The sequence below is a fragment of the Neophocaena asiaeorientalis genome, unplaced genomic scaffold (assembly GCF_003031525.2).
Source record: "Neophocaena asiaeorientalis asiaeorientalis breed wild unplaced genomic scaffold, Neophocaena_asiaeorientalis_V1.1 scaffold606, whole genome shotgun sequence".
NCBI lineage: Eukaryota > Metazoa > Chordata > Mammalia > Artiodactyla > Phocoenidae > Neophocaena > Neophocaena asiaeorientalis.
The window spans coordinates 1,455,668-1,467,529 of NW_020173687.1; the positions used below are offsets into that span (position 1 = coordinate 1,455,668).

Below are 11,862 nucleotides of genomic sequence, written 5' to 3' on the forward strand. Positions count from 1 at the left end.
AGAGAGGCTGGCACAGGAGGAGCCGTCTGGGAGAGGACGGAGGGTGCGTTTCCACCGCCCTGAGGCTCTCACGAGATCGGGGGCGGGGGTGACATCCCTGTTGCTGGTCTTGGCATGGGGGTCTGTAGTGGTCTCCCCAGATGGGGATGAGGCCCCCCGCTGAGCCTGCACACTGCCTGCCACAGAGGAGACAAGCAAGAAGATAGCCCATGCCAAGGCCGTGGTCACCGAAGCCCAGGACACGGCCGCCCGCGTGCAGTCCCAGCTTCAAGACATGCAGAAAAACGTGGAGCGGTGGCAGGGCCAGTACAAGGGCCTGCAGAGCCAGGACCTGGGCCGGGTGGTGCTCGACGCAGGCCGCTCAGGTGGGCCCTGGCGCACGGTGCCCTGACAAGAGGGCGGGCCGGGGTGGGGAGGCCAGGGGCTCAGGGCTGCCTCCCCACGTCCGCTCCCCCCGCTGCAGTGTCCGCCCTGGAGAAGACACTGCCACAGCTGCTGGCCAAGCTGAGCCTCCTGCAGAACCGTGGGACGCACAATGCCAGCCTGGCCCTGTCGGCCAGCATCGGCCGCGTGCGGGAGCTCATTGCCCAGGCCCGGGGTGCTGCCGATAAGGTGGGTGCGAGTGCCAGGGCCAGGTGGGCGTCTGGGAGACCAGGAGGCAGACGCTCATGGGCTCTGTGCCCCCACTCAGGTCAAGGTGCCCATGAAGTTCAACGGTAGCTCAGGGGTGCAGCTGCGCACCCCTCGGGACCTCGCCAGCCTCGCCTCTTACACCGCCCTCAAGTTCTACCTGCAGAGCCCAGAGCCGCCGCCCGGCCAGGTCGCTGGGGACCAGTTTGTGCTGTACATGGGCAGCCGCCAGGTAGCGGGCGGGCTCGGTGGGCTGGGTGGAGCCGGGCGCCAGGCCGGAGCGGGTGGCCCACGCCGGGTCCCTGTCCCGCTGAGTCTCCTGCCACCACAGGCCACCGGCGACTACATGGGTGTGGCTCTGCGTGGCCAGAAGGTGCACTGGGTGTACCGCCTCGGGGGGGCAGGCCCCACGGCCCTCAGCATCGACGAGGACATCGGGGAAGAGTTCGCAGCTGTCAGCATTGACAGGTGGGAGGCCCGGCCCTCACGGTGCTCCCCCCACCGCCAGCGTGACCGCGTGGCCACGCCTCCCTCTCTTACTTCTGCCCTCAGGACGCTCCAGTTTGGCCATATGTCTGTCACAGTGGAGAATCAGATGGTCCAAGAGACCAAGGGTGATACGATGGCCCCTTGGGGCGAAGGGCTGCTCAGTGTGCAGCCGGACGACTTTGTCTTCTACGTGGGAGGCTACCCTGGCAACTTCACGGTGAGCCCCGTGCGGCCTGGGTGCGCGGCCACCCCGCCCTGCACCCCTGTCCCAGGAAGTCCTGCTCAGGGTCTGGCTTCGGTTCGTCACGCTGTAGCCGAGTTCCTCCCCTTGGGTCTGTCCCTGGGCGGGGAGGCTCCCTGACCATGTGCTGTGCCCACAGCCCCCCGAACCCCTGCGCTTTCCCGGCTACCGGGGCTGCGTCGAGCTGGACACGCTGAACGAAGAGGTGGTCAGTCTCTACAACTTCGAGGAGACCTTCCAGCTGGACACAGCCATGGATCAGCCTTGTGCGCGGTACGTGCGGCCTGACCCCCCCACCGCGGCTCGGCCCGCCCTCGGCTGACCCTGCCCCCGCTGACCCGCAGCTCCAAGTCGACCGGGGACCCGTGGCTCACGGACGGGTCCTACCTGGACGGCTCCGGCTTCGCCCGCATCAGCGTGGAGAGCCAGCTGAGCAACACCAAACGCTTCGACCAGGAGCTGCGGCTTGTGTCCTACAGCGGGATCCTGTTCTTCCTGCGGCACCAGGCACGTCCGCCGTCCCCACGGCCCGGCCCGCCAGCCCGCCCGGCCCACGCTGACCCTCCCCTCCCCCCCAGGACCAGTTCCTGTGCCTGGCCGTGCGGGAAGGCAGCCTCGTGTTCCTCTACGACTTCGGCGCGGGCCTGAAGGAGGCCGACCCACTGCAGCGCCCGCCGCCTCTGACCACGACCAGCAAAGCGGTAGGGCTGGGCTCGGGGAGGGCCCGGCGTGGGGAGGGGCAGGGGGGTCGCAGCTCTCGCCCTGAAGGCGCTGCCCCGTGCTGGCGCTTCCCAGGTCCAGGTGTTCTTGCTGGGGGGCAGCCGGAAGCGCGTGCTGGTACGCGTGGAGAGGACCACGGTGTTCAGCGTGGAGCAGGACAGCACGCTGGAGCTGGCTGACGCCTACTATCTGGGGGGCGTGCCACCCAGCCAGCTGCCCCCGAGGTGAGCACTGGCCCTGGGGTGGGGCGGGCGTGGTGGGCAGGGCCTGGGAGAGGCCACCCCTGACGCTCGTCCCGTGGACCCTCCCCGCAGCCTGCGGCGGCTCTTCCCCTCCGGAGGCTCGGTGCGCGGCTGCATCAAGGGCATCAAAGCTCTGGGCAAGTACGTGGATCTCAAGAGGCTGAACACGACGGGCATCAGCTCCGGCTGCACCGCTGACCTGTTGGTGAGCCCCCTCCCTCCCCCAGTTGCACACCCTCGCCGGCCGCCGCGGGCCCTTACGGTCACCCTGCCCACAGGTGGGACGGGCCATGACTTTCCACGGCCACGGCTATCTGCGCCTGGCGCTCCCCAGCAACGCCGTGCCCCTCACGGGCAACATCTACTCCGGCTTCGGCTTCCGCAGCAGCCAGGACAGCGCGCTGCTCTTCCACCGAGAGTCCCCGGTGCGTCCGCCCCGCCACCTCTGGGGCAGCAGGGCGGGGCTGGTGGCCCAAGGGAGGGAGTCTGGGCCCCCGGCCTGGCCCGCTGACCCAGCCACTGTCCCCAGACCGGGCCATGCGAGGTGTCCCTGCAGCAGGGCCACGTGACCCTCCGGCTTGCAAGGACCGAGGTGAAAACGCGACGAGGCTTTGCCGACGGGGCCCCCCATTATGTCACTTTCTACAGCAACAGAACAGGGTGAGTCAGGCTTACCTGGTCTCTCCAGGGAGGGGGCACAGTAGAGCCGGGGTCGGGGGCAGGGTGGGGGAAACACTGCTCTCCTCGCCAGGGTCTGGCTCTATGTGGACGACCAGCTTCAGGAGATGAGGCCCCACCGGGAACCGTGGCCCCAGCCCCAGCCTGAGGGGTCGAGTCAGCTCTTCCTGGGGGGCTTGCCCAAGCCGGACGCCCTCCGTAACTTCAGTGGCTGCATAAGCAATGTTTTCGTGCTGCGGTGAGCTGAGCGGGCCCCGGGAGGGCTGGTGACGACCCACCGGCCCGGCCCAGCACCGACCCGCACGTACCCCCGCCCTCCGCAGGCTCCTGGGGCCGCAGCGCGTGTTTGACCTGCAGCAGAACCTGGAGGGTATCAACGTGAGCGCAGGCTGCGTCCCGGCCCCTCGCACCCAGGCGCCAGATCAGAGCCCGCGAGGACTGCGGGCCACGAAGGTGGGGACATGGGGCTGGGGTAGGCAGAAGGTGGCCTCCATGCATTCCTGCATTCCCTCATCCCCATCCGACCCCCCAGGCCTCCCGCCGCAGCCGGCAGCCCGCCCAGGACGCTTCCTGCTCGCCACCCTGGCCCCGCAGGGCCATAAGAGACGCCTACCAGTTTGGGGGTCCCCTGTCCAGTCACCTCGAGTTTGCACACGTCCCGCCCCCCACCAGTGACTGGTAAGGCCAGGGCCGGCGGTGGGGAGAGGGGGCTGCTGGGGTAGGGGCAGCCTCGGCTGACGCCCCCGCCTGGCTTCCAGGTCGCAGCTCTCCATGCTCATCCGCCCGCACGCCCCCCGAGGGCTCTTGCTCTTCGCTGCCCCCCTGACGGCCAGCAGCCCTTCCCTAGCCCTCTTCCTGAGCCACGGACGCTTTGTCGCTCAGACGGAAGGCCCTGGGCCCCAGCTCCGAGTCCAGAGCCGCCAGCGTTCACGGACTGGCCGGTGGCACACAGTGAGGGCCTGGGGAGAGGGGACGCAGGGGCGGGGCGGGGCACTGGCCCCGCGGGCTCCCATCCTGACGTGCCTTCCCACTCCCAGGTGTCCGTGCGTTGGGAGAAGACTCGGATCCAGCTGGTGACGGACGGGGTCTGGGCCCAGAGCCGGGAGGGGCCGGGCCGGCGGCACCAGGGGGAGGAAGGCCCCCGGCCACACACTATCTTTGTGGGGGGCCTCCCTGCTGGCGGCCACAGCCCACAGCTCCCGGTGAGAGCCGCCTCGTCCCAGCCTCCCACCCCTGCCCCGCTGGACGCTCTCCGCCCTCCTCGGCACCCCAGCCACCTGACCCAGCTCACCCCTCTGTGCCCACACAGGTGGCCATCAGCCGCTCCGGGTTCAGTGGTTGTGTGAAGAGACTGAAGTTGGACGGGCAACTCCTGGGGGCTCCCACCCGGGTGGTGGGGGCCACACCTTGCTTCTCCGGTCCCCTGGAGAAGGGCCTGTTCTTTGCAGGCAGCGGGGGAGCCATCACTCTAGGTCTGTCCCCTGCTGGCGTCCCCCAGTCCCCCACATGCCTGGGCTGGGGTGGGAGTGACGCCCAGAACAGGGCGGGGGGGCCTGGGGCCGAGGCCTTCCTCCTCTCACGGCCCCTCCCTGCAGACACCCTGGGGGCCACACTGCCTGACCTGGGCCTGGAGCTGGAGGTGCGGCCCCAGACAGCCACCGGCCTTGTCTTCCACTTGGGCCGGGGCCCAGCGCCCCCCTACCTGGAGCTGCGGGTGCTGGGGAGGCAGGTAAGCGGGTTGGGCCGCAGCCTCAGGGCGAGATCTGGGTTGGTAGGGCCCTCCTGACCCGCTGCCGCCCCAGGTCCTGCTGCGGGCAGATGACGGCTCAGGCGAGTTCTCCACACTGGTGACGCTCCCCGAGGCACTGTGTGATGGGCGGTGGCACCGCCTAGCAGGTGAGCTGGGCCCTCCTGACCCCACCCCCGCTGGGGGCAGCTGTAGACCCCTGGGGCGGGGGTCAGGCAGGGACTCAAAAGCCGGAGCAAAGGGGCAAAGGGCCCCTGGTCCTGTGGCTGGCTGGTGAGGGGCGCCCCAGCCCGGCCCCAAGGAACTCCTGTGCCCGGCAGTGACCAAAGGCGGGAACAGGCTCCGGCTGGAGGTGGACCTGCAGAGCAACCACACCCTGGGCCCCGTGCCGGCCGCCCCGGCTGACGCCCCAGTGCCGCTGTACCTCGGGGGCCTGCCTGGTGAGTGTGGCCTCGGCCTGGGGGCAGGGGGAGGGAGGAAGGCTGTCCCTGGGGACCAGGCACTGGGGTCACCCTGCTTTCCACCCCAGCGGGGAGACAGAAGCCTGGTGGGATGCCGGCCTCTGCTCCAACCCGTCTCCCTCCCTCCCCCACCCCCAGAACCCTGGACGCGGCCTCCAACCTACCGCGGCTGCATGCGGAATCTGGTGGTGAACCAGGCCCTGGTCTCCTGGCCTCGTGCTGCGGGCGTGCAGGGGGCAGTGGGGGCCAGCGGCTGCCCAGCCACGTAGCACAGCTGCCCCTCTGGGACCCCAGCCACCAGCTCCAGCAGCCAGGAGAGGGTCTTCAGAGCCCCCAGGCCCAGAGCCCCGAGGCAGGCCGCCCCGTCGGGCAGGGTCCTTCCCCACCCTGGAACCCCCGGCCCCTCCACACAACCGGCTGACAACACCGCCCTCGGCCGATTTTTTTAGATGGTTTGTGTATGTCTGTTCATGTAGACTCCAGATTCTCCGGGTGATGAGTCTTATTTCTGGGAATGGTTTAAGTTATGTCTGACTTTCTAAGGGAAAGGATAAAACACTGCAAAATGGGGGTTTTATACTTTTTATCTTTCAGTTTAATTATGAAATTTCCCTTCCACCGGTTTTTAATGGGAGCTCTGTAAGTCATCCATCCCTGCTTCTTGAAACAAAAATTAAAAGTCATTTCTGTGTAACCGAGTGTCAACTTTAAGTGGAGAAAAAGAGCAGCAGTCCAGCGGGTCTGGAGGTCCGAGGCGAGCAGAGCGCTCACGTGCGGAGCCCCTCCCCCAGCATGCCCATCCCTGAGTCAGTCAGTCAGTCAGTCAGAAGCGGGACCTGGAGGGGCTTTTCCCGCGCCAGCTCCCGGCGGGCTGATGACAGGGGGACGGACGGGGCCGTCACGACCCACCCCGGGCACGCAAACCAGAGTTGGCAGATAAAAGAGAAGACTTTTATTGATGAGCAAGTTGGGACAGAGGTGGGAGGGGCGCGCTCACACGCCCCCGCTGAGGCCGCACGGCCGGGCGGCCAGCCCTCTGACAGCAGGCGACTCAGTCCAAGCTCATGTCCTCCTCCTCGTCCTTCCTGTCCTGCCCGCCGCCCTCCTGCTGCTCGGGGCTGGCACTGCTCTGCATGGCTTTGGCAAATGCTTCCACATCTAAAACCAATTTAAAAGCACGAGGTGACCTTTCTAGGCCCTGGCTTGGCCCTGCTGACCAGGGGGCAGGGAGGTGAAAATCAGATGGAGGCCAGGGCCGTGGGGACAAGCCAGCCCCGTGCTCCACAAACAAACAGGGGAGGCCTTTTCTCTCAAATGCAAGGAGAAAACCACCTCTGCCTCGACTGAGGCGGAGGGACAAGTACTTACCGCCCTTGTTGGCGGCCTCCACGGCCTCTGCAGGCAGCCCAAACTGGCACATGAGGGGCCCCAGCTGCCCCGAGGCCAAGGCCGCGCTGAACATGCCCAGGGCCTGCAGGGAAGAGCCAGGCGCCTGAGTCCGTGCAGAGAACTGGGGGAGCCGCAGGGGCGCTCAGCACCGGGGGGGCTGTGCTGCAGTGGGCAGTGCCCCCCACTGCGAGCACACAGCGGGGCACCCGGGCCACGCGCCTACCTGCTGGAACTGGGGCGAGGTCAGCGTGTTCTGGATCTCCTCCGCGGTCTGCGGCAGCGACTCCCCAGATGGCAGGTAGGGCAGCAGGCGCTCCTGGACATCCGCGTTGGCAAGGATGGGGGCCATGATCTCGGGCGTCAGCACGCTGGCCAGGTCCACTGGGGCACAAGCAGGTGGCCATCAGTGGGCGGGCGGGCAGGGGGCAGCGGGCACCTTCACCCCCCAGCCTGGGGCCGAGGAGCACGTGTTACCTTGCTGGCCGCCTCCCGGCCCGGCCGGCACGTTCATAGTGGCTAGAATGCTCTGAAGGTCGCTCAGCTGGATGGGCTGGGTCGGGCTGGCTGCCGTGCTGGCTCCATTGCCTGGACTGGGCGCGGGGCTCGGGCTGCTCACCGAGGCAGCTGCTGGAGCGGAGGGGGCTGGGGTGGTGCGCGTGGAAGGGGCGGTGGAGGACGGGGTGACCGCTGCCGACGGGCTCCGGGAGCTGAGAAAAGCGAGGCCAGCGCTGCAGCGGCTACGCGCCCACCAAGGCGCCACAACGCGTCGGTCCTGCCCGGGCCCCAGGAGAGCCTGAACCCTTAAAGGGACGGACCCTCCCCAGATACCTATTGTGTCCTTCGGCACCTCCTACATCCGGCCCCCGTGGAGGGGACACTCGGCCACACCAGATGCGCGGCGTGAGGCTCACCTGGGGGAAGAGCTGCTCGCTGGAGGCCCTCCGCTCCCCAGTAGGCTGGCCAGGCCCGGCCCCGTCAGCGCCCCCAGGCCACCTACAGGAGCAAGGAGACGCAGCTCACACATCACATCCTGCTGGAGGCCCGCCCCCCCCCAGGAGCAGAAAGGCCCAGCACTAAAGCCAGTGGCCAAGCAGGGGAAGGTGGTGACCACAGCAAGCCCGCGGGGGCCCAGGAGCAGCGACTACTCAGGTGTGTCCCGGCAGCTGAGTCTGCTAAATCAGACCACTTCCGTCCCATGACCCTACTAATGCACCTGGGTTCAAGGTAACATGGAGTTCAAATCCCGTGCAAGTAACCAGCGTTTCCAAAGTGTCCCAGAAACACGAGCCTGACAGGAGCTGGCAGCAGGCAGGCCAACCCAGGAGACCAGGGGCCCCGAGCACGCGTTCTCAGGCTCGGCAACTCAGCCAGCCATGCTCCCCCGAAGTATGGAACTGGGTCCTCCCCGGGGGCCCTGGAAGGCCTTGCCCACCCAGCTCCCAGGTCAAACCCTAAGGCAAACCAGCCCCCTCCCCAGGGAGGCCAGGGCACAGAACATTCACAGGTGTCGCTCAGAAGCAATGAGAAGCTGCAAGGCGTTCAAAGCAAGGCTCCCGCGGGCCCGTGGCCCCTCACCCAGTCCTCCGAGGCCGGCGGGGCCGATGAGCTGCATGAGCTGGCTGTGGCTCATGTTCCCCAGCAGGCTCTGCAGGCCGCCCTCACCTGCAAGACAGGAGGCGCTCAGGCCCGGGCCTCCAGCTGTGCGCACGCCCGCTGCCACGGTCCAGGGCCGGCCCCCACCTCGGCTGCCCCGAAGTGTGTGGCGAGTGTCTCCCGACACGAGCCAGCGCAGTAGGGCTCGTACACCGCTTCACCACATGGAGATGGGAGCACCGAGGGGGAACTGCCGAGAGGAGCTTCTAACCCGGACACCTCTACTTCCATTAAAAACCACCGGCCCCGGGCTTCCCTGGTGGCGCAGTGGTTGGGAGTCCGCCTGCCGATGCAGGGGACGCGGGTTCGTGCCCCGGTCCGGGAAGATCCCACGTGCCACGGAGCGGCTGGGCCCGTGAGCCATGGCTGCTGAGCCTGCGCGTCCGGAGCCTGTGCTCCGCAACGGGAGAGGCCACAACAGTGAGAGGCCCGCGTACCACAAAAAAAAAAACAAACCACCGGCCCGCACCACCAGGGATCCACGTTGGCGGAAAGCTACTCTGACCTCACCGCAAATCCGGGAAGGTGACCATTACCGCCCAGCGCAGACAGCTCGTGGCCTGCGCTTCCACTCGCCCCCAGGGCTCCGGGCATCGGCGGGTTGTTCAGATACTCGTTGACCTTCCGGCAGTGCTCCTCGTCCTGGTCCGTCTTGGGCTCCTGCGGGGAGGACACGGCAGCAGGCGCAGCTGAGCAGCCACCCATCAACAACCATTCTGACAAGGGACCTGAGGCCCGGAGAGGTGCCACCTGTCCGTGGTCACAGCAAGGAGAGGCCCCGGCGGGGCGCACGGGGACAGCAGCCCGATGTGCCCGCTGGGGCTGTGCGAACACCCATGTTACAGGCGGGGAGGCTAAAGCACTAGGAGCGCTCAGCACAGGGCAACGCCGACCCTCCAGACGCGGTTGTTTCCGCGACGGTCTAAAACCGCAAATCCTTCAACACGTGTACTGCCGTGAAATAACCCTGCTACCGCACCACTGTCCACTGACCAGCCCGTGGCCCTCCAGGGTTAGCTGGGCACTGACTCTGAGCACGTGGGTGTGGGCAGGGGGGCATCAGGCAGCACCACCCTGTGGGCACCCCCAGAACTGTGAGACAAAGCACCCATGACTCATTCATCCAAGAGTCACCGAGTGTGTGCGCAGCGGGCCTGCAAGGTCATGGGGTGGGGGCCAGGGGGAGGCACACAAGACACAGCCCTAACCTCAGAGCAGAGGGGAGCAGAAAATGCAGTGGCTGGTGTGAGTCTGACATCTTTTCTTGGCGAAACTGTGGAGAAACAAGCTCTACACCAGCGACTGGCAAACCTCGACCCCGTCTGCGTTTGCAAATAAAGTTTTACTGGAACATGGCTGCGCCCATCCATTTACTCCCCGTCCACGGCCACTGTCACACTACTTCAGCAGGTGCAACACAGGCCATCCAGCCCACAGAGGAAAACCTTTCCTGCCCTGTTCTAGAAGGTGCCGGGGGGAGGGCAGCAGTACAACCTCTGTCAAAACTACAAACGCAGGTGCATACCCACTGCACGAGCAAGTCCACCTCCAGTGGGTACGAGGACGGCCTGGTGCACTGCCACCCAGAGACTCACAGAGCACACCACGGGAGAAGAGGCAGGACAAGGGACACCACACAGGCGCACGCCTGCCTTTGGTCCAGGCTGCCCATGACCCTGGGTGGGGGGGCCCCTGGGAGACGAGCAAACCACAAGCAGAGACAGGACCCAGCCTGGAAATCACTCCTGCTGGTCAGCCAGGAAATTCCATCCTCGATAGGGCACCCGAAGCCCAGCTACAAGTGTCTGGACTCTGGCGGAGCCTGTCCCCAGTGCCGCCCCCAACAAGGCGACACGCTGGCACCCTCGGGTTCCATGGTCAGCACCGGCCGGGCTGTGAAGGCGAGCTCGACCACCCGGTGAAGAAGCTTCTAGCCTAAGTGCGACACCTACACACCTGCATCCAGAAGAAGAGGCGTTTGGACCCCGCCTTGAACTTGAGCACGTAGACCCTCCCGCTGGGGCACTGCGGCACGCGCTTGAACTCGCAGTCGTCGGGGAAGATGATCAAGTCCTAGAGAGCAGCACACGAGCAGAGTCAGCGCCACGGAAACAGCACTGCCGAGCCCCAGAACCTCCAGGAAAACAGGCTGGACCCTGTGCCTAAGTGAGTGCGGGTGGGGGGAGAGGACACGGGACACAGACGCCAACAAGTCGCCAAGCCCGTCACCAGCGGGGTCTCTGCAGGGCAGACAGATGAGGGTCTGAGGCACCGCACGAAGGTCATGAGGGCCAGGAGAGGGGCTCGGTGCTGAACAGGGAAGGAGGGCTTCCGGCTCCTGAAGGATTTCTAACAGAGACGTTTTGGGAGCAACATTCCAAGATGAATTGAAAAGTCAACTCTGACCTGCTCTCGAACCTACGAAAAACGATTCAGTCTGAAGAACAAAGAACACTAAATAAGATGACTGCTAGAGAAAGCTTTCTGGAGGGCTGTGATAAAGGTCAGGATTTTTACATGGTTTCTCCAATCTTCAGTTTTAAACATACACACACAGATGGGAGAAATCTAGATAATCACCGAGGCTAGGAAGCCCCACAGGCAGAGGAAAACAGCTGACGAGGGCACCGAACTAATGGATCCACGCATCCCACCAACACACGCCAAACTGGGAAACAGCTGCTCGGTGCCCAAAGCATGGTGCCCTCCTGTAAAAACCACGCTGTCCTGACGACTGGACGGGGGTCCTTAGGATGAGGTTCAGGCTCCCAGACACTTACGTCTTCCACGTTCCCCGATGTCCTGTCTTTCCAGCAAAAGTGAATGAGGGAGTCATCCGTCTGCTGAATGTACACAAGCCCTTTCCGTTTATCTGGGGTGACAGTAGTTCCTTTCAATGACATTTTTCCGGCCCGAAACTCCACCAAATACTTGTTGGAGGACCCACGGGAGCCTGGCACCAGGCTTGGAAACAGAGCGCCTGAAGTCGTCATCCTGAAAGAGGGACCAGCACGCAGAGCCGGTCACTACCGTAGCACCTCCAGATGCTACGCGGGAACGGGCAGAGGGAAAGGGCCTCTCTCTGAAGCCCAGGCTGTCCCCTGCTGGGGGCAAGGGGACGGGCCTCAGCCGCCCCACAGCTGCTGCCGAACTCCTCCTGGGGTGGACCGACCCCACGGTACCTGAGCCCGTGGAGCCAGGTCCCCAGCTTCTCGTGGTTCTCAAACAACGAAATTTACCTCTGCATCTAGACCCCATCACAGCGGGAGACCCTCGCCAACACCACCTTCCGTACTTTTTAAATAAACTGTCCTTTAACCTGCGGCTCCGAAAGATTTAAAACCTCGATCTGGGCAGGCACACCGCTACCACACCGAATGGGAGACCACACTTGGGCCTAAACCTAGTTTCCATCGGACACACCGCCAGTAAACTGCAGCGCGGCCGGCTCGCTCCCTTCGGAGACAAAACACGAGCACCTGGGGAAACGCAGGCCCGCGGCCGGCCGACCCGCTCCCACCCGCAGGCCCCACCGCCCGACGCCCTCGGCTACGGCCGCGGCAGGCCCGGGGCGGCGGCCGAGCTGCCCGAGAGGCAGGCCCCGAGAACCCC

General features: G+C 65.6%; 2 protein-coding genes across 2 annotated transcripts in view; one reads left to right on the forward strand and one right to left on the reverse strand.

Moving 5' to 3' along the window:
• Positions 1-5,902, forward strand: part of LAMA5 (laminin subunit alpha 5) — a 48,602-nt gene extending 42,700 nt beyond the window's left edge. The window contains 22 exon segments of the mRNA XM_024750178.1: positions 186-365; positions 464-612; positions 692-862; positions 962-1,098; positions 1,183-1,336; positions 1,500-1,633; positions 1,705-1,867; positions 1,939-2,061; positions 2,156-2,304; positions 2,395-2,527; positions 2,601-2,747; positions 2,852-2,982; positions 3,074-3,238; positions 3,324-3,453; positions 3,533-3,678; positions 3,759-3,951; positions 4,038-4,202; positions 4,310-4,472; positions 4,596-4,729; positions 4,803-4,896; positions 5,068-5,187; positions 5,347-5,902. Coding sequence (XP_024605946.1) covers positions 186-365; positions 464-612; positions 692-862; positions 962-1,098; positions 1,183-1,336; positions 1,500-1,633; positions 1,705-1,867; positions 1,939-2,061; positions 2,156-2,304; positions 2,395-2,527; positions 2,601-2,747; positions 2,852-2,982; positions 3,074-3,238; positions 3,324-3,453; positions 3,533-3,678; positions 3,759-3,951; positions 4,038-4,202; positions 4,310-4,472; positions 4,596-4,729; positions 4,803-4,896; positions 5,068-5,187; positions 5,347-5,477 — 3,212 coding nt within the window. The 3' untranslated portion in view covers positions 5,478-5,902.
• Positions 5,903-6,137: 235 nt separating this feature from the next.
• ADRM1 (ADRM1 26S proteasome ubiquitin receptor) lies at positions 6,138-11,247 on the reverse strand. Its single transcript, XM_024750275.1, has 9 exons — positions 11,031-11,247; positions 10,207-10,323; positions 8,787-8,910; positions 8,173-8,259; positions 7,509-7,590; positions 7,072-7,304; positions 6,821-6,978; positions 6,577-6,679; positions 6,138-6,366 (listed from the first exon to the last, which is right to left on the reverse strand). The coding sequence occupies exons 1-9, from the start codon at positions 11,241-11,243 to the stop codon at positions 6,260-6,262; spliced, it is 1,224 nt and encodes a 407-aa protein (XP_024606043.1). The 5' UTR covers positions 11,244-11,247; the 3' UTR covers positions 6,138-6,259.
• Positions 11,248-11,862: the final 615 nt, after the last annotated feature.